Source organism: Pongo pygmaeus, chromosome 16, assembly GCF_028885625.2.
Source record: "Pongo pygmaeus isolate AG05252 chromosome 16, NHGRI_mPonPyg2-v2.0_pri, whole genome shotgun sequence".
NCBI lineage: Eukaryota > Metazoa > Chordata > Mammalia > Primates > Hominidae > Pongo > Pongo pygmaeus.
The window spans coordinates 47,905,507-47,926,439 of NC_072389.2; the positions used below are offsets into that span (position 1 = coordinate 47,905,507).

At 48.2% G+C, this 20,933-nt stretch overlaps 1 protein-coding gene across 10 annotated transcripts in view; it reads left to right on the forward strand.

The window, feature by feature from the left end:
• Window positions 1-20,933, forward strand: part of STARD9 (StAR related lipid transfer domain containing 9) — a 151,442-nt gene that overhangs the window by 97,886 nt on the left and 32,623 nt on the right. For 6 of the 10 annotated variants that reach the window (XM_063652147.1, XM_063652149.1, XM_063652150.1 and 3 more), the window contains 8 exons: window positions 482-520; window positions 995-1,046; window positions 1,383-1,520; window positions 2,218-2,300; window positions 2,426-2,529; window positions 7,967-8,157; window positions 8,645-9,116; window positions 10,662-20,873. In XM_063652147.1, coding sequence (XP_063508217.1) covers window positions 482-520; window positions 995-1,046; window positions 1,383-1,520; window positions 2,218-2,300; window positions 2,426-2,529; window positions 7,967-8,157; window positions 8,645-9,116; window positions 10,662-20,873 — 11,291 coding nt within the window. The remainder of the gene's footprint in view (window positions 1-481; window positions 521-994; window positions 1,047-1,382; window positions 1,521-2,217; window positions 2,301-2,425; window positions 2,530-7,966; window positions 8,158-8,644; window positions 9,117-10,661; window positions 20,874-20,933) is intronic. The other 4 variants (XM_054452108.2, XM_054452110.2, XM_063652151.1 and 1 more) reach the window with 1 other exon arrangement.

The window sequence follows — 20,933 nt, forward strand, 5'->3', positions numbered from 1 at the left end:
AGGTGTTATGGTGAAGTCGGAAAAGCTGCAGGGGCTTAGGATCCAGAGAGACCTGATTTCTAGTCATAGCTCTTCTATTTGGTATGTGGGTTTCTCAGGCAGTTTATCCCCTGTGAGCTTCAGATTCCTCATCAATAAAAAGGAGATGTTAATACCTATATTTTGAGTTGTTAAAGGATAAAGTAATATGAGTTGTATAAAGTACTCAGCATAATGCCTAGGACATATTGAATAGTCAATAAATGATAAAGATATGTCTAAAATTTAGCATCCCGGTTGCCATGTTGCTGCCTTTTCCTAACAGAGCTATGTGGGTCTTAAGCAAATTTGCCATAATCCAAGGTCTAAAAGGCCTTGTCTTCAACTAATCCACTGATTCATTTGTACTAACTCCAGTTTCCCCCTCCTCTCTTACACTCTCTTCCAGTTCTTTTTTATTCTAGAGGTGCTTTTCTCCTATTTGTGCTTTTACCCTTCTTAGAATCTGGTGTCTGTTAAACTTCATCTGCGGACCAAGAAGGTAAAAATCCTGTGTTTCCATAAATCTTCACAAGATGCTTGTTTGATTGAGACTTACTGGATCAAACTTGGACCACACCAACCTTTGCCCCTTAGGGAAAAGCCATACTTTTGCGTGTACTTTCTCAGACTAGAGAATTTTTCTGACCAATGGCTGTAACTATTCCCTAACTTTAGGCTAGGACAGAAAGGAGTTTGCCCACACTTGTTGGACTTTGCAAATAGCTTGGGCTGCTTTGTGGTATATTTTTTAGCTCTACCATCTCAGGGGCTTCCTGGGCTGTAGAGTGAGTGGGCAGAGGGTCAGAACAGCCTGGACCAAAGTTGAGAAGTGGTACAGACCAGGCTGGGATGGGATGAGAAGTGGTACAGATGAGGCTGGGAAGACAGTGAGAACGTTCTCATGTGGACTCTCCTGTAGGGCAAGGCTCTGTCCCTTTTAATTCTCATTAAAATGGCTTTTTTCCCCCTTTAGGAAGGGACAACAAAAATAGGAAGGATTGACTCAGACCAGGAACAGGACATTGGTAAGTGACAGAGTATATGAGTCCAACATTTTGGGGCAAGTATTTGTGCCTGAAAGATTTCTTCAGAGGACTCTGATGATGCTCTGAGAAGAAGGGAATCATTGGCGTATTCAGGGCCTGCTTCTCTTTCTGCTGCTAGGTTTCAGGTCTGGGATGTGATAGCGGGAGACCCACACAGTGGGAGGATTTCAGGTCTGAGTGGTTTCAGGTCAGCTCTTCCTCTTTTATTATGGTATGAGGTCTCCCAGATTTTGGATTCTGATCTCACAGAAAGAAATGGAGAGGGTGTTTCCCTGGATCGTCCTCCCACCTAAGTGACCACCACCTCTTTTGTAGTCCTGCAGGGTCAGTGGATCGAGAGAGACCACTGCACTATCACCAGTGCCTGTGGTGTGGTTGTTCTCCGACCTGCCCGTGGGGCCCGCTGTACAGTCAATGGCCGGGAGGTCACTGCCTCCTGCCGTCTGACCCAAGGTAGGACTGTCTGCAGCCCTGTTTATCCCAAGATGAGTGATGGACCAGCTCTAGTCTCATGGGCCCAAAGAGCTCAGTGAAGCAGGCTTTAAAAATGGATCACCCCAGCCTCTGCACCCTGAAGTCTGAAGATTTTCTAATATGATCTTATTCCCATAAACAAGCCTTAATTCCAAAGTCTTGGAGTGAAGAATGACCCTATGAAATTTGTACCTGTGTTCATTAGCTCTGTCTCTCTAGGAAAGTCTCTGAGCCTCAACTTGCCTGATCTATAAAATGGGGATAATTATAGGATCATTGTGAGGATTGAATGAACCTTATAGTTCTTAACAGTGTGCTTGGCACTCCATAAACACTCATTATCATTATTACTTTAATTACCGCTACTGTTATTAATCTATGCAAATTGTCTGTCCTTTGAGACTGAACTGAGATTCCTCCTCTTCCATCAAGTGTTCCCTGACTACTCCACCTGGAACTCAACTTCCTTTCCCTTGGAGTAGTAGAGTTCTTCCTGTCTGTCTTATTAATTCAAGATGTATGCTGTGAGATACAGAATTAATACATATCTTATCAACTCAGCAAAATTAGCAGTTATTGAGGGCACGACTTTGTCTCACAGAGCAGTGCCCTACACATAGTATGTACTCCAAAACATGAGCTGTTGATTGAATTCTCATTTGTCTCTGTGCTGCAGGAGCTGTCATAACCCTGGGGAAGGCACAGAAGTTCCGATTCAACCACCCAGCAGAGGCTGCTGTCTTGCGGCAGCGAAGGCAGGTTAGCAGGGCTGTGTTTTCTAGGTTACTGCTGGCCTCCCTGTTTACACTTTTTAGATGAAAAGCCAAGCTGGGAGGGGTGGAGGTGATGACAGCAGCCTCACTGTGCTTTCTTCCTTGTTCAAGGTTGGAGAGGCTGCTGCTGGTGGTGGCTCTTTGGAGTGGCTGGATTTGGATGGAGATCTCACTGCCTCCCGGCTGGGTCTCTCCCCTTTGCTTTGGAAGGAAAGGTAAGAAATAGCTGCTTATACTGATGTGGAACCTACTGGGTTTGCTTCTTAGTCTATGACAGCATAGATCAGGGTGGGGGTGGGGGGTGATTAATGTAGCAGCCAAGGTCTGAATGAGCCCTTGTCTGAATCGACTTGGGCAAGTCGTTTAATGATGCTGAACTAGCTGCTAAGTTCGTAGTTGGCAGGGAAGTGGTCTTGGCCCTTGTTCATTTCCTCTTTGGTATTTCAACTTTTTTCATCACTGAAAGAGGTATATTATTTGATGTTCCTATGGCCACTTTTCTCTCCCCACAAAATTTAGCTGTGATGTGTTTGTGGACATCTTTGTTCTGAGCTTACCTTCCTATATACTCCTTTAAGTTCTGGCCTGTCTGTGTGTGAGCTCATAGTATATGTCACGTAGTGTATGTGAGCTCATAGCTTCCAGAACATATGGCTTTCTCTGAGTTTTTAAAGATAGTGTGTGACTGAGAAGCCTTTCTTTCTCATAACCAAGAATCCAGAACTGTGCATAGAGGGGCAGAAACTATAGGAACAATATGAAAATATCTTTTGGTTCTACCCTCTCATACCCACTTTGTGCAACTGCATTGTAACTATGAAACATTGAGTCAGAGTTTTATATGGGATTGATGGCAACTACTTTTCTACTTCATACTTCATCCATTTCTACATAAAACACCCTTCCCAGATCTAGAAGCCTTGCAGATTTGGTACTGGGAGTCCTTCTATTCCTGTACGTCAAAGTGACCTCTGCCTTAGAGATTTCCTTTAGAAAATTTCAGCAGGGGACTTGGTGCCTGTGACATCACTGGTGTTGGGAGGCTGCCAAGCACCTTGAGCACAGGGTCTCAGTAGAGTTATGATGGCCCATAGTTTCTTCAGAAGGATCCAGCAGTTCTTTCCTCAGGCCAGCAGCATTTGATGGCAGATGAAGACAATCTTATGTCTGACCTTGGCAGTGAGGAATGTTGGATACAGGCGCAGAAGTGCTCTGATCAGGGCCGGGCACAGTGGCTCATGCCTGTAATCCCAGCACTTTGGGAGGCCGAGGTGGGCGGATCACAAGGTTAGGAGATCAAGACCATCTTGGCTAACACAGTGAAACCCCATCTCTACTAAAAATACAAAAAAAAAAAAAAAAATTAGCTGGGCATGGTAGCACACGCCTGTAGTCCCAGCCACTCGGGAAGCTGAGGCAGGAGGATCACTTGAACCCGGGAGGCAGAGGTTGCAGTGAGTCGAGATTGCGCCACTGCACTCCAGCCTGGGTGACAGAGCGAGACTCCATCTCAAAAAAAGAAAAACAAACAATGCTCTGATTCAGGAAACATGAACAGCAGGCAAGTCCTCATAGGAAAGCTGCTCAGTGAAGGATGCTACAACAGAAATTTAATGAAGGATGACCCTAGTGTTGAGTAACTGAGAGCTGTATGGGATGGAGAATAAGGTAGAAGAGGTGACACAAGGTGGACTCAGGACTTAGGCTAGAGCTTTTGCTTTGTCAGAGTGACTTTCCTTTTTTGTAGTGAAGTCATGAAAGTGGCTCCTGTTTTAGGTAAGGTTTGTGTTGGGAAGACTCTTTGAAGATCTGTTTTTCCTAGAGTTCAGAGGTTTACAGAAAATAACACTGCAACTTAAATAGCTGAGAATGGAAGAGATGCATTGCAGCAGACAAAACTGGTTCACCTCCTGGCTGTACTACAGAAAAGCTATGTGACCTTAGGCAAGTCAATGAACCTCTGAGCCTGTTTCCCTACCTCTAAATAGACGGTGCTGCCATCTGTTTTCCAGGGATGATTGAAAGAGAGAGTATATATGCACGGTGCGGACACACCCCACAACTGGTATTGCTGCCAGCAAGGCTGCCTCCCTTTCTCTTTCCTGTCGTCTTGTCTCAACCCAGCTGACCTGTCCACCCCAGAGTACGTTGTGGTGTTGTGCTCTTCTCTTGCCTTTTTAAAGTCTTCTATGGCTCTCTAGCCCACAGGCACTGACATGACCTTTCAGACACACAAGAATGTGTCCTTTCATTCAGAGAAGACAGGAATTTCAGAATCCCACCCACTGTCTCCACTCTTGAGCACCAGCTCTAGGAGCCTGTAGGCTGGGCTGGTCCTGCCCAGCTACTGTAGCCAGCATCTGTACCAATCCCTGGTGGAGGTGGTGTGGTGTGGTGCTCAAGTCTGTGATTGGGCAAAGGGACCAGGGAGAGGAACCTGCACGACTAGAGAAAAATATAAATTGTCAGCTGGGCTCCCAGTCTGGATTTGTGGTTATGTGTCTATGAGTCTGTCCCTCTGCTCTTGGATGTGGTTGGCTCCAAAGCCTCTCTTTATTCCAGGCTTCCTTTCCCTCATTTATCTCTGGAGCAGCATTCATGAGGAGCCTGCAAAGCTGGAGCTGGCTCCAGAGCCAGGGGAAATTGGCCAGTCTGCCTTCCTTTTCTCCTTGCAGCAGTAATCTGGACCAGAGAGGAATTTGTCTTTGAATACCATTGTCTGTGTTCTTGGCATTTTCTCATTTGGAATTTTAGGGGGTTAACCTTAAGTGCCTAGAGCCTGGGAGACACTGTTGCTGCTGCCGCTGCCACCACTGCTGCCACTGCGGCTTTAGTAAGTAGATGCTGCTGCAATCTGCTGCAGAAGCTGCCAGACCCCGAGGCTGGGGGACGGCTGTGAGAGAAGAAGCAGGAGAGTGCAGTGGAGTCCTCACAAGCAGGTGTCTAGGCAGCAGCTGGGGGATACTGGAGCCACCAGAGATGAAGGGCAATTACCTGATAAAGACAGAGGTCCCTTGGCTGGCAGGTGAATGAAGACTTGCCCTTTGTAATCTACCCAGACATGTAGCATAAGGTTGCTATTTTCTTTTTCACCTGCTTTCTGGGAACTTGACAAAATGTGCTTAGCAGAGGGGCCATTCTGTGCGGCCTCTTGGGTGAATGTGCTGTATCTATAGAGATGACAGCAGACAGCCTCTCCTTGCAGGTCCTATGGCTATGCAGGAAACAATATCATAGCTGTCACTTTCTTAGGTGAAGGGTAAGGAGCACCCCTTCTAGGGAGAAGCAGATTGTAAATCTGAAGGTTGAGGAGAAAGCCAGACAAGGAAACTGAGTAATCTCAGGGAGTTCAGATAAAGATCCTGTCTCAGCCTCTTGCATCTGGTGGTCTGTGGGTCTTAGTTGGGTTTGTCTAGGATGGGCTCATGTTTGTAATTCAGCCATTTCTATAGTCAGACAAAATTTGGAGAAGTAATACAAGCATGATACATATAGATGTATGTTTCCTGTTAACTGCTTTCTCTGTTTGTTTGGCATTAACAGGTTTCTATTCCAGTTGCTATCCTGAGCCTTCGCGTAACAGAGAGTAACCTTCCTCTTTCTGTATGCTCGACCGTATATATTTGGCCTTTTGCCTACAGCAATCAGTGTCAGTCTTCTGAGCACACTCACTCAAGTGTCTGGACCTGTCCTAGTCCTTGGACCTGTTGCAGATTGAATGACCTCATAGCCTTCTTCCCTGGGAAGAGACTGTGGTTGTGTCAGCTCCCACTCCCATTCCCCCGGGATATTCCACCTATCACTCTTCACCCATCCATCTTTTACTGTCCTCCAAAGGCTGGGTTATGAAATCTTAATTTCTTCCAAGGCAGGGGCGGCCAACTTTTTCTGTAAAAGGCCAGATAGTATTTTAGGCTTTGTGGGCCATATGGTCTGTGCTGCAGCTACTCAATTTTGCCAGGGTGGTGCAAAAGCAGCCCTAGACAGTACATAAATAAATGGGTGTGGTTGTGTTCTAATAAAACTTTATTAATAAAAACAGGCAGCAGACCAAATTTGGACTCATAGGCTTTCATTCGTGGACCTCTTCTGTGATACCCGTGTGATTTCATTCTGCTCTACAAAGTGGTAGATCTCCTAAAAAGTGGTTCCCTTACAGCGTATGGGTCATACCGCCTGAGATATGGTTCCAGCATCAAACCAATAAGCTTCTCCAAGCTTCCAAGTCATGACATCCTGGGATTGTGGGGAAGGCTAGATAAAGCAGGCTTGATTCTAACTTTTTTGTTAGCCTCTGGCAGAATCTGACTCTTCCCAGCCACTCCCGTTCTGTGCCCATCCTGGGGTGCCCATACAGTTGGCTCCTTTAAAAACCTAAATGACAGGCATGAAGATACCCTGCAGAAAAAGCATTTGAGGTCCTTATGTGACCCCAGGGAAAGGTCAGCAAGTAGGTAGAAGCTGTCAGTTTTCAGAGTAAGCCTCTGAGTCATCTGTGGTCATATAGGAACCTGGTGGCAGAGTAAGGCATGACTAAAATCTAGAATTTTTTAGGCCGGGCGCGGTGGCTCATGCCTGTAGTCCCAGCACTTTGGGAGGCTGAGGCGGGGAGATCACTTGAGGTGAGGAGTTCGAGACCAGCCTGGCCAACATGGTAAAACCCTGTCTCTACTAAAAATACAAAAATTAGCCGGGCATGGTGGCATATGTCTGTAATCCCAGCTACTTGGGAGGCTGAGGCAGGAGAATCGCTTGAACCCAGGAGGCGGAGGTTGCAGTCAGCCAAGATCATGCCACTGCACTCCAGTCTGGGTGACAGAGTGAGACCGTGTCTCGAAAAAAGAAAAAATCTAAAATTTTTTGTAAGCTTTTTATTATGGAAGACTTCAAATACAACACAAATTATCAACTCATGGCTAATCTTAGTTCATTTATGTCCACACTCACTCTCCCTCAGTCCCTGTCACTGGATCTAGACAAATTCTTGACGTATTTCACCAGTAAATGCTTCAGTATATATCTCTGAAGAGTGGTAGAGTCTAAAACTCTTGAATCCTATTCCAGGGCTCATTCACTGAAAACAGCTCTCGAGTGGAGACCAGCTCTCCTTTGGGTCACACGCACAGGCGTGGTGTGTGTATAAATTATCAGCTGCCTTTTGCTACCAGATCACAGAGGATTCTGTTTCAGGGAGTGGAGGTGCAGTAACAATCTCTGAATATGTAGGAGAGAGTTTTATGCCCACGGTGTTTCTGGAGCTTCTGCTTTACTGAGTATTTCCAACATATTTTTAGCGGACACCTTTTTATTCTTTTTGAAGGACCAAACTTCTGAATTTAGCTAAAATGTTTTTGTGTCTTTTTAAAAAGAACAACTTTCCTGGTGATTTTCCTTAACTAAAATGGATTTGTGTTTCTGCTAACCCCACAACTCTAAGAATATGCCAGTTTAATGACCATTCTCCCCTCCTGCACTGTGACATCATGACCTGCTTGTGACACTAGGCCTGTTTGTCCAAGGTTGCCAGAAGTCCAAAGCACTCTCTACCCTGTTGATTGCAGGGGCTCTCTTGGAAGGCCTTACACTGCTATCAGTTTGTCCTGAGCTTGGTTTGCATTTCCCCTTGGGTAACCTCAGCCACTTCTGTGACAGGAGAGCGCTTGAAGAGCAATGTGACGAGGACTATCAGCCACCGAGGGATGGAGAGACATCCCACAGGGCCCAGATTCAGCAGCAGCAGAGCTACGTAGAGGATTTGAGGCATCAAATCCTAGCAGAAGAGATTCGAGCTGAGAAGGAACTGGAATTTGACCAAGCTTGGATTAGCCAGCAGATTAAAGAAAGTAGGTGTCCACCACTTAATGTGTCTGCCTCACCTCCTTATTCTTTCATTTTCATGCTTCCTTAGCCTTCTGTATTCTATCGTTTTCTTTGTGATATGATGGAATCTTTGGTATTAGGTGTTCTCTTTTCTTTTAGACACCAGAGATTCTTATAAGAAGAGGGCTGGAAACAAGAATAAGGAAGCTAATTTCCTTATTGTCCTCAGAATTATGGACCTCCTACTTACGGCTCCTCATTTGCTCATGTATCCATACCGTACCGCCTGCCCTAGCATGTGCCCACTGCTGTGCTGAGTCCTGAGGGTCTTCATTCCCTTACCTTGTGGTAAGGGAGCCCTGTAGCCCTGCAGCCCTCAACCTGCCACATCACCTTGGCCAGCTCTTTCACTCCACACAGGTCCAGCCATGGCTGGAGGTGTCTGAGTCCAGGCAGCCACAAGCAGGAAAGGAGATGCTGAAATTCTCTCTGGGTGTGTTTGGTTCCCAGACCAGCAGTGTCTGCTCAGAGAAGAAACCTGGCTGGCCAGCTTGCAACAGCAGCAGCAAGAAGACCATGTAGCAGAGAAAGAACTTGAGGCATCTGTGGCACTTGATGCTTGGCTTCAGACAGATCCTGAGATTCAGCCATCCCCATTTGTCCAAAGTCAGAAAAGGGTGGTGCAACTGCAGCTCCTGCGGAGACACACTCTTCGGGCAGCAGAGCGGAATGTCCGGCGGAAAAAGGTCTCATTCCAGCTAGAGAGAATCATCAAAAAGCAGAGGCTGCTGGAGGCCCAGAAGAGACTGGAGAAGCTCACGACATTGTGCTGGCTGCAGGATGACAGCACCCAGGAGCCCCCATACCAGGTCCCCAGCCCTGATGCCACAGTCCCACAGCCTCAATGTAGAAGCAAATTGATGAGTTGCAGTTCTTTGAGCCCCCAAAGACTCTGCAGCAAGCACGTGCCCCAGCTACACAGGTACAGCCAGTAGTTGTCACTGGGAAGCACTCTGTTAAAGTTTACAACCTTCTTGCCCAGGTAGTGTTCTGTTTTTCCCCATGCCTCATTTCCTCAGTCTGTGAAATGGAAGAACGTGTATATTCCTCTCTTCCTCATGACTTTTTCCATCTTTTGGCTACTCTTCTTCTTTCTGTGTATATCGTTTTAGATTCAGGCCTTTCCCATCTTCCTTAACCCCCGAGTAACAATTCTTGCTTCTTTGGTAATATCTTAGGAGTGAGGATCGGCCTCATTTTTCATCTGTTCCTTAGATCTGGACTATCCATATACATTTCCTTGTATGTCACACCTCAATCTTGTCATGCCTGTAACCAGACTTCTTGACTCCTACACCACCTCCCTCCCTCTCCCTCCCCGACCCACCACATCAAGTGAGCTTTCTAACTCCACCTCCCACCTGGTGAGTGAGCTATCTTTTTGACTCCCAGGTTCAAGTTGGGACCTTCCTTGTTTCTTTTCTCCATTACTTCTTACATGCCATCAAGGCAGGGCTGTATTATCTCCCAGACTCCTTGGAGCAAGGGTTTGTGTCTTATACCTCTTTATATCCTCAGGACCTAGCACAGGTTCTTATCCATAGGATGTTCACAATTAACGTCCGTTAGTGTTATGTTTGCTCACCTCTCTGGTCTTCAAAGTACTAGGTGGGCTTTTTAAAAAAACTTTATTATGAAAAAATTTTAAACATATGCCAAGTTGGAAGAATAGTATATGTATCACTGATATTATTCAGCAATTATTAGGCTTTACACACTTGCCTACCTTCCCATTTTCTGAAGTTTTTTAAAGCAATTTCTAGACACCATGTCACTTTAATTCTACATTTCTAAGTATATACTTCTAAAAAAAAATGGACTTTTCTTGTAACCACAATGTTATTGTGACAGCTACCAAAATTAAGATTATTTGATATATTCTAAAACCTAGGCCATATTCAAATTTCTCTGCTTGCCCAAAACTATTTACAGTTTTCTTTTTTCTCTCTCTTTTTTCTCTAACATGGTTCAGCATTGAAACCGTTGGTTTTTCAAATCAAGATCCAAGTAGGATTTACACGCTATATTTGTTTGTTGTTTTTCAGGTTTCTTTTAATCATTCTTCTTGCTTTGTTTGTAATCATTATTTTTATTTCTTCATATTATTGATAATTATAGTTCTGTAGAATGTGTATCACTCTATAGATTTATCTTTTGGTTCCTCATAATACCATTTAAATTGTTCCTCTATTCCTCATATTGCCTATTAATAGGAAGCTTTCCCAACAAGTGTGATTAGCTTCAGTTCGGTTTTTTAACAAGATGAAGAAATTGAGGAACAGAGTGGGCCTGGAGTCTCTTGGAGAGCTAGGACTAGAGTCCACAATTTCCTTTTATACCTAGAGAGCTTTTCTGTGGCTCTGAAGTCAATAGGAGACAGTGACATTGCCCTTGTTTTTAACCTCCTTCTGTCCACAGGAAGTAGTACCTCTCACGTCTTCTGAAATAGCTTTCCTTGTCTTCACAGCATTTTCCTAAGTTGGGATCCCTCTACCACATTACCACCTATGCCTGACCCTACTCACCAAACATCAGAGAAAACATCATCAGAAGAGCGTTTGCCGCAGGCTGCTTCCTACCCTCGAAGGACAGGGTGTCTCCACAAGAACAGCCTGCATTCCTCAGGCCATGGGCAGCCCTGCACAGCCAGAGCAGCCTTGGCCATGAAGGCAGCCTCAGCTCCAGACACTTGCCTCACCATGAGTCCCAACTCTGTTGGCATCCAGGAAATGGAGATGGGGGTTAAGCAGCCCCATCAGATGGTGAGCCAGGGCTTAGCATCTCTGAGGAAATCGGCTAACAAACTAAAGCCAAGGCATGAGCCAAAGATCCTCACCTCTGCTACCCAGACCAGAGGGGCAAAGGGACTAGCAGACCCTAGCCACACACAAGCTGGGTGGCGAAAAGAAGGGAACCTTGGGACCCACAAGGCTGCTAAGGGAGCCAGTTGCAATTCCTTGTATCCTCATGGACCCAGGCAGACTGTTGGGCACGGAAAGGCAGTCAAGACTTTTTGGACAGAATACAAACCACCTTCTCCAAGCAGGGCATCAAAAAGGCATCAGAGGGTTCTGGCAGCTAGGGTCAGAAATATTACCAAAAAGTCCTCTCACTTGCCTCTTGGCATTCCTTCGAAGAGACAACAAAATACAAGAGACCCAGACACCATGGCCCCACTCACAGATTTCAGCCCAGTAGTGGATCATTCAAGAGAAAAAGACAATGATTTATCTGACACAGATAGCAACTACTCAGTGGATTCTCTCTCTTGTGTCTATGCCAAAGCCCTGATAGAGCCACTGAAGCCAGAGGACCCTCAGGAGAGGAAGTGGGATTTCCCAGAGCCAGAGAACTCTGAAAGTGATGACAGCCAACTATCTGAGGACTCACTGGCTGAGAAGAGGTACCAAAGCCCCAAAAACAGGCTAGGGGGCAATCATCCCACCAACAATCATGGCCAACCCAGGACCAGAACTAGAGCTGTGAGGGGCTTCACTGCACCCTCAGACAGTGACCTACTTGCTCAAACTCACAGGAGCTTCTCCTTGGATAGCCTGATTGATGCTGAGGAAGAACTAGGGGAAGATCAGCAAGAAGAACCTTTCCCTGGTTCAGCTGATGAGATACCCACAGAGACTTTTTGGCACCTGGAGGACTCCAGTCTGCCTGTAATGGACCAAGAGGCAATATGCAGGCTTGGTCCCATCAACTACAGAACAGCAGCTAGGCTGGATGCCGTCCTGCCAATGAGCAGTTCGTTTTACCTTGATCCTCAGTTCCAACCCTGTTGTGAGCTCCAACCCCATTGTGAGCAGGCTGAGTCACAGGTAGAGCCAAGCTACTCTGAACAAGCTGACTCTCTCCAAGGCATGCAGCTTTCAAGAGAGAGCCCACTGATGTCCATGGATTCCTGGTTTTCCTGTGACTCTAAGATCAACCCCAGCAGCCCCCCAGGAATAGTGGGTTCTTTATGTCCAAGTCCTGATGTGCAGGAATTCCACCCCTGTAAGGGGGAGAAGCCTGGATACTGGCCAAATACTGAGGAACTAAAGCCATCAGATGCAGAAACGGTTCTGCCATATAACTCCAAACTGCACCAAGGCAGTACTGAGCTCCTCTGCAATGCAAGAGATGAGCACACAGCCTCTGCTTCTGATATGTCTAGGCTGTCTCTCTGGGGAATTAAAAGGCGTATTCAACCAGGAGCCGATGGCACCTTTCAGGGCAGATGTATCCCTGACACATCCCAGCAGGGCAGCTGTGAAGCATCCCACAATTCTAGTGTGTCAAACATGCTGGCTGCCTCTGCCACCACATTGCCTCATGTAGACAGCACCCATGAAAGGGATTGGTCTGCCCTTCAGCAAAAGTACCTCCTTGAACTCTCTTGCCCTGTTTTGGAGGCCATAGGAGTGCCCAGGCCAGCTTTCCCCTACCTTGAGGAAGACTCTGGTTCCCTGGCCCAATCTTCTAGCAAAGGAAGAGATACTCTATTGCCAGTTGGCCCTAGGGTATCTAGCAATCTGAATCTCAACAACTTTCCAATCCATCTGTCCAGAATCAGGCGTTTGAGGGCAGAGAAAGAACAGGACAGTTTAAATGCCAAATTAGAAAGTGTTTCAGATTTCTTTGGCACTAGTGAGAAAGAGGCGAGTTATGACGAAACTTATTCGGCAGACTTAGAATCATTGTCTGCTTCTCGATCTACAAATGCACAGGTCTTTGCAGCAGAGAACATGATACCAGATTCCATGACAGAAGCATGTGAAGTCAAGCAGAACAACTTGGAAGAATGCCTTCAGAGTTGCAGGAAACATGGACTGATGACTTCCTCTCATGAATGTTTTTTCCAGAAGAACGCTTGTCACAGTAATATCACTACAGCCACCAAAGCAGACCATTGGCCCCAAGGCTGGGCTGCTCTCAGGAAAAATAGTGCAGTCCAGCCAGGGCAATTAAGTCCCGACAGCCCCTACCCACTAGAGGAAGAGAAGACAGATTGCCAGGAGAGCTCTAAGGAAGCAGTTAGAAGACACATAAATGTTTCCTTTGCCTTTCCTTCAGGTCCAGAGCTATACCTTCACTCTGCTCCCTGGAATCCATTGTCATCTTCCCTGCAGCCCCCCCTCTTGGAAACATTCTATGTGACCAAAAGCAGGGATGCCCTGACAGAAACTGCCTTAGAGATTCCAGCTTGCAGAGAAGTAAGGGTAACTTCCCCACCCCCCAGGGAAGCCTGGGGCTTTGGTCACAACCACCAAGCTCTCCAAGATGCTTATTTGACGAATCATTTGCCAGTGCTGTTACAAAACCAGAATTCTAAGATTGCCTCATCTCAGCAGGTCACAGCTGAGATACCAGTTGATCTGAATACCAAGGAAGTCATCAGAGAATCAGGTAAATGCCCTGGAAATATTACAGAAGAAAGCCATGATTCAGTTTATTTTTCTGTTACTCAGAACAGACATTTTCTCCCCTCTACCAGCACAAAAGTATGTGAATTTGAGAATCAAGTTGGAATTTTAAATAAAAAACACAGTTTTCCAGCACTTGAGGGAGGAGAGGTCACTGCTCAGTCCCATTGCAGTGTTTCCTCAGACAGCACTGAGTCTGGGAAGCCTCTCCTCCTCTTTTGCGAATCTGAGGCACGCAAGGAAGAAGAGCTGGATCAGAATACAGTTCTGAGGCAGACCATCAATGTAAGCCTTGAGAAAGACATGCCAGGGGAAAGTGCTGTTTTTTTGAAGTCCAGATCAGTATATCATAGAGTAAGAAGCCCAGTGATGGTGGCCCAGGATGAGAGTCCAACCCCTAAGTGGGAAGGGAAAAATGAAACTGGGCTTCTTGAAAAAGCTCTTCATCCCAAAGATAGCTCAGAAGAGTTTAAGCTTCCAGGTACAAAGCCTGCTTATGAAAGTTTCCAGTTAGTTACATGCCCTCAGGAAAGAAACCCCAGTGAATGCAAGGGCCCTGGAAAGTCACAAGAAATGTTAAATCCCAACGGAGAACCTTCTGGAAAGAAACAGAATAAAAGAGTTAATAATACTGATGAAATGGCTAGGCTAATTAGGAGTGTAATGCAGCTGGAAAATGGCATCTTAGAAATTGAATCTAAGCAGAATAAGCAGGTTCATGCTTCCCACACACCAGGTATTGATAAGGAGTTGGTGTTCCAGGACCAGAAGGAACAGGAGAAGACTGACCATGCCCTTAGGCCAGACAGCTCTGGAAACCCTTTGCCCTCTAAGGATCAGCCATCTTCTCCAAGACAGACAGATGATACTGTCTTTAGGGATAGTGAAGCTGGAGAGATGGAGGTTAACAGCATTGGGAACCATCCCCAGGTCCAGAAAATCACCGTGAACCCCTTCAGGTCAAGGGAAGGTGTACAAGAGAGTGAATCTGTGAGAGAGCACACCCACCCAGCTGGATCGGGCAGACCTGCCAGGGATATTTGTGATTCTTTAGGGAAACACACAACTTGCAGAGAGTTCACCAATACTTCTCTTCACTCACAGAGAATGAAAGCATTGGCTAGAGCTCTGCCATTGCAGCCCAGGCTAGAGAGGTCTTCTGAGAATAATGGCCAGTTTGTAAAAGCATCAGCAAGTCTCAAAGGGCAGCCTTGGGGCTTAGGAAGTCTTCAGGAATTGGAGACTGTGAAAGGTTTTCAGGAAAGCCAAGTAGCTGAACACGTAAGTAGTTCCAACCAAGAAGAGCCAAAAGCTCAAGGTAAAGTTGAAGAAATGCCTATGCAAAGGGGAGGCAGCCTACAGGAAGAAAATAAAGTGACTCAGAAATTTCCTAGTCTCAGCCAGCTTTGTAGGGACACATTTTTTAGCCAGGAAACTGTCAGCCCGTTACTAAGCCGGACAGAATTCTCTACAGCTCCTCTTCACCAAGACCTGAGTAATACCTTGCCCTTGAATTCTCCAAGGTGGCCAAGAAGGTGTCTTCATGTACCTGTTGCTCTAGGCATCTCTTCACTTGACTGTGTGCTGGATCTCACAATGTTGAAAATTCATAACAGTCCCTTGGTAACTGGAGTAGAGCATCAGGATCAGAGTACAGAGACCAGAAGCCACAGCCCTGAAGGAAACGTTAGAGAGTGTTCCTCTGAGGCACACACTGCCTGGTGTGGGTCTGTGCGATCTATGGCCGTGGGATCTCATAGTCAATCTGGTGTACCAGAGAGCATTCCTCTGGGGACAGAGGACAGGATCTCAGCAAGCACCAGCCCCCAAGACCATGGAAAAGACCTCAGAATCACCTTGCTGGGTTTCAGTACCAGCGAAGATTTTGCTTCTGAAGCCGAGGTGGCTGTACAAAAAGAAACAGGAGTCAGTTCACTGAACAAGGTCTCTAGCCAGCCTGAAAAGAGGGTCAGCTTCTCCTTGGAAGAGGATAATGACCAAGCCAGCAAGCCAAGGCAGAAGGCAGAGGAGACCTCGGACCTTGGAATGACCAGCAGTGTTTCCTTAGCACCTGTTTCCCTGCCGAGGGTGCCCAGTCCAGAGCCTAGGCTGTTGGAGCCCTCTGATCATGCATCCATGTGCCTGGCCATCTTGGAGGAGATCAGACAGGCAAAGGCCCAGAGAAAGCAGCTTAATGACTTTGTGGCCAGGGGCACGGTCCTTTCTTACTGTGAAACTTTACTAGAACCTGAATGTTCTTCAAGGGTTGCTGGCAGGCCTCAGTGTAAACAAATAGACCAGTCATCATCAGACCAGACCAGGAATGAGGGTGAAGCACCGGGATTTCATGTGGCATCTCTGTCTGCTGAAGCAGGGCAGATAGATCTGTTACCTGATGAGAGGAAAGTCCAGGCCACATCTCTGTCTGCAGACAGCTTTCAATCTCTGCCCAATACAGAAACTGACAGAGAGCTGTGGGATCCTGTGCAGGCTTTCTCCCATGCTGCTCCTGCTCTAGACAGAAAACATCGTACTGGAGAACTGAAGCAGTTTGCGGGAGCAAGTGAACCATTTATATGTCACTCTAGTTCTTCTGAAATCATAGAGAAAAAGAAAGATGCAACCAGAACACCTTCCTCGGCTGATCCTTTGGCCCCAGACAGTCCTCGTTCTTCAGCACCTGTGGAGGAGGTCAGGAGGATAGTATCAAAGAAGGTAGTGGCTGCCTTATCTTCTCAGGCCCCTTGCGATGATCCTAGAGTGACTCTGCATGAGCTAAGTCAGTCAGTTCTGCAGGAGACTGCAGAGGGCATACCCCCTGGCAGTCAGGACAGCAGCCCAGAGCATCAGGAACCCAGAACTCTAGACACCACATACGGAGAAGTTTCAGATAATTTGTTAGTGACTGCACAGGGAGAAAAAACAGCCCATTTTGAAAGTCAGTCTGTGACCTGTGATGTTCAGAATTCTACAAGTGCTTCAGGGCCTAAGCAAGACCATGTCCAATGCCCTGAGGCTTCTACTGGCTTTGAAGAAGGTAGGGCAAGTCCCAAACAAGATACCATTCTGCCTGGAGCTCTGACAAGGGTTGAACGAGAAGCTCCCACACAGCAGTGTGTGAAGTGGAAGGAGAGTGTTGGGTCTGGGTTGACAGAAGTCTGCAGGGCTGGCAGCAAACATTCCAGGCCAACTCCACTGCCAGATCAAAGACCAAGCCCAAATCCTGAGGGAATTGGGGAGGGAGCCCCGTGCAGACACCCAAGGGAAGCTTTAGATGGCCCTGTCTTCTCAAGGAACCCTGAAGGCAGCAGGACTCTCAGCCCATCTAGAGGAAAAGAGAGCAGAACTCTTCCTTGCCGACAGCCATGCAGTTCTCAGCCTGTTGCTACTCATGCTTATTCCTCCCATTCCTCTACTTTACTGTGTTTTAGAGATGGTGACCTAGGGAAGGAGCCTTTCAAGGCTGCCCCACATACTATCCACCCACCCTGTGTAGTACCTTCCAGGGCCTATGAAATGGATGAGACAGGCGAGATCTCCTCTAGGGGACCTGATGTGCACTTGACACATGGCCTTGAGCCCAAAGATGTTAATAGGGAATTTAGGCTAACAGAGAGCAGCACTTGTGAGCCTTCTACTGTGGCTGCTGTCCTATCTCGAACTCCAGGCTGCAGATCCCCTTCTGCCCCTGATGTGAGGACAAGTTCCTTCAGCCACTCAGCTACTGATGGAAGCATAGGATTAATAGGGATTCCTGAGAAAAAGGTTGCTGAGAAGCAAGCAAGCACAGAGCTTGAGGCTGCCTCTTTCCCTGCAGGCATGTACTCTGAGCCACTGAGGCAGTTTAGGGACAGCTCTGTAGGTGACCAGAATGCACAGGTGTGTCAAACCAATCCAGAACCACCTGCAACAACTCAGGGACCACACACCCTGGATTTAAGTGAAGGTTCTGCTGAGAGCAAGTTGGTGGCAGAGCCACAGCATGAATGTTTAGAAAATACCACCAGATGTTTTTTGGAAAAGCCGCAATTTTCCACTGAGTTGAGGGATCACAATTGCTTGGATTCCCAAGCCAAGTTTGTAGCAAGGTTAAAACATACCTGCAGCCCCCAGGAAGACAGTCTCTGGCAGGAAGAAGAGCAGCACAGAGAGCAGGCTTCAGGTGGTGGTGAAGCCTTCGCCCAGGGTGTCAATCCCCCTCCTTCTGGTGAAGATGGCTTAGATCGCTGTCAGATTTTAGATGCTGGGAGAGAGGAGGTGGCTATGGCCAAGCCTCCTGTATCCAAGATTTTATCACAGGGCTTCAAAGACCCAGCCACTGTGTTCTTGAGGCAAAATGAAACACCACAGCCTGCTGCTCAGAGGCCTGGCCACCTCTACACTGGCAGAGAGCAGCCAGCGCCCAACCACAGGGGCTCACTTCCTGTGACTGCAGTCTTCTCTGGCCCCAAGCACTCCAGGTCCTCCCCCACACCACAGTTCTCAGTTGTCAGCTCTTCTCGTTCTCTTCAGGAGCTGAACTTGAGTGTGGAGCCTCCTTCCCCTACAGACGAAGATACACAGGGGCCTAACAAATTGTGGAACTCACATCTCAGGGGCTATTCCTCAGGAAAGTCAGTGGCAAGAACATCTCTGCAGGCTGAGGACAGCAGTCAGAAAGCCTCATCTCGCTTGGATGATGGCACTACCGATCACAGGCCCCTGAAGCCTGCCACCCCTCCTTATCCAATGCCTTCCACTCTCACACACATGCCAACCCCTGATTTCATGACCAGCTGGATGTCTGGTACTTTGGAACAAGCCCAACAGGGAAAGCCAGAGAAACTGGGTGTCCAGGTGAGGCCAGAAAATTGGCGCTCTCAGATGGACAAAGGAATGCTGCAGTTCGGCTCCAGTGACATCAATCCCTATGCGCTGCCCTGGCGTCCAGAGGAGCCTGCACGTATCAGCTGGAAGCAATATGTGTCTGGCAGTGCAGTCGATGTTTCTTGCAGCCAGAAGCCCCAGGGGCTGACACCATCAAATGTGGCCCGGTGCTCCAGCATGGACAATGGCCTAGAAGACCAGAACTCCCCTTTCCACTCCCACCTCAGCACTTATGCCAATATTTGTGATCTGTCAACCACACACAGCAGCACTGAGAATGCCCAAGGTTCAAATGAGGCCTGGGAAGTGTTCCGAGGGAGTTCTTCGATTGCCTTAGGAGACCCACACATCCTGATGAGCCCTGAAGGAGTAGCCCCGACTTTGGGTCATGACAGAAGACCTCAGTTCAGGGGCCCTTCTGGTGAAGCAGACTGTCTGAGGAGTAAGCCCCCCTTGGCTGAAGGACGTGCTGCGGGTCCAGTGGATGAGATTATGCTGTTGTATCCATCAGAGGCAGGCTGCCCTGTGGGACAGACCAGGACGAACACATTCGAACAGGGCACACAGACCGTCGGCAGCAGGTGCCACTGGAGCAGCACTGACATCTCCTTTGCTCAGCCTGAAGCCAGTGTAGTATCAGCCTCTGATCTGGCCTCATGGACCAGCATGCACAATCTGTCTCTCCACCTCTCACAGCTCCTGCACAGTACCTCAGAGCTGCTTGGGAGTCTCTCCCATCCAGGTGTGGCCAGAAGGGAGCAGAACACCAAGAGGGACATCCCAGATAAAGCCCCACAGGCCCTGATGATGGATGGCTCTACTCAGACCACTGTGGATGAGGGCAGCCAGACTGACCTCGTCTCACCCACCCTGTGCCTCCAGACTTCAGAGGCCGAATCTCAGGGAGCCAATGTGATCCTTGAAGGGCTGGGCTCAGATACCTCGACTGTGTCTCAAGAAGAGGGAGATTTGCCAGGGGTACCTCAGAAGAGAGAGGCAGAGGAAACAGCACAGAAAATGGCTCAGCTCCTGTGTCTTCAGGAAGAAGGCACTCCCTACAAGCCCCAGAGCCCTTCAATACCCTCATCCCACTTGAGGTTTCAGAAAGCCCCCCTTGGGCAGCATCTTCCTTCTGTGAGCCCCTCAGTTTCTGATGCTTTCCTGCCTCCCAGCTCCCAGCCAGAGGAGTCATATTGCTTAGTTGTCAGCAGTCCCAGTCCCAGCTCCCCTCATTCCCCAGGGCTCTTTCCCAGTACTTCCGAGTACCCTGGGGACTCCAGAGTCCAGAAGAAGCTGAGCCCCACAAGTGCTTTGTTGGTGGACAGGGCCTCCTCCCCAATCCTCACTCTTAGTGCTAGCACCCAAGAGCCGGGTCTTTCCCCAGGCTCTTTGACCCTCTCAGCCCCTTTAGCTCACCCTGTTGAAGGCCACCAGAAGCTTGACTCTAGCCCAGACCCTGTTGGTGCCCCAAGGACTCCAATGGATAATTATTCCCAAACCATTGATGAGTTAGGTGGCTCCCAGAGAGGTAGAAGTTCCTTACAAAGGAGTAATGGGAGGTCCTTCCTTGAGTTGCACTCCCCGCACAGCCCACAACAGAGTCCAAAACTCCAATTTAGTTTCTTAGGGCAGCACCCTCAGCAGCTTCAGCCCAGGACCACTATCGGGGTCCAAAGCAGACTGCTGCTACCACCGCTGAGGCACAGGAGCCAAAGGCTAGGCGACAGCTTTGTGCCTGAGGAGGTGGCTTCCCCGGAGCATGGCCCACTGAGCGGTAGGGAGCCAAGTCAGTGGCGGAGCAGGACAGAAAATGGAAGTGAGAGTTCAGCATCTCCAGGGGAACCACAACGCACTCTGGACCGACCTTCATGGGGAGGCCTCCAGCACCTCAGCCCCTGCCCTGTCTCTGAGTTGACTGATACTGCAGGGCTCCAAGGTTCCGCCTTGGGCCTCCCTCAGGCCTGCCAACCTGAGGGGTTACTGTGCTCCAGTTGCCAGATGTGCATGGCCCCTGAGCACCAGCACCACAGTCTGAGGGACCTCCCAGTGCATAACAAATTTAGTAACTGGTGTGGGGTTCAGAAGGGCTCACCTGGGGGGTTGGACATGACTGAGGAGGAGCTGGGGGCCAGCGGTGATCTCAGCTCTGAAAAGCAGGAACAGAGCCCTCCACAACCTCCTAATGACCACAGCCAGGATCCTAAGTGGTCTAAAAGGGAGCAGATCCCCCTGCAAGTTGGGGCCCAGAACCTCTCACTCAGCGTGGAACTCACAGAAGCGAAACTGCACCACGGCTTTGGGGAGGCCGATGCCTTGCTCCAGGTACTGCAGAGTGGGACAGGGGAGGCGCTTGCTGCTGATGAACCTGTGATATCCACCTGGAAGGAGCTCTATGCACGGTAAGGACCCCCAGCCTGGAGTCGGGAGGGGAGGAGGTGGGCTGTGAGGAAAGAGAACCC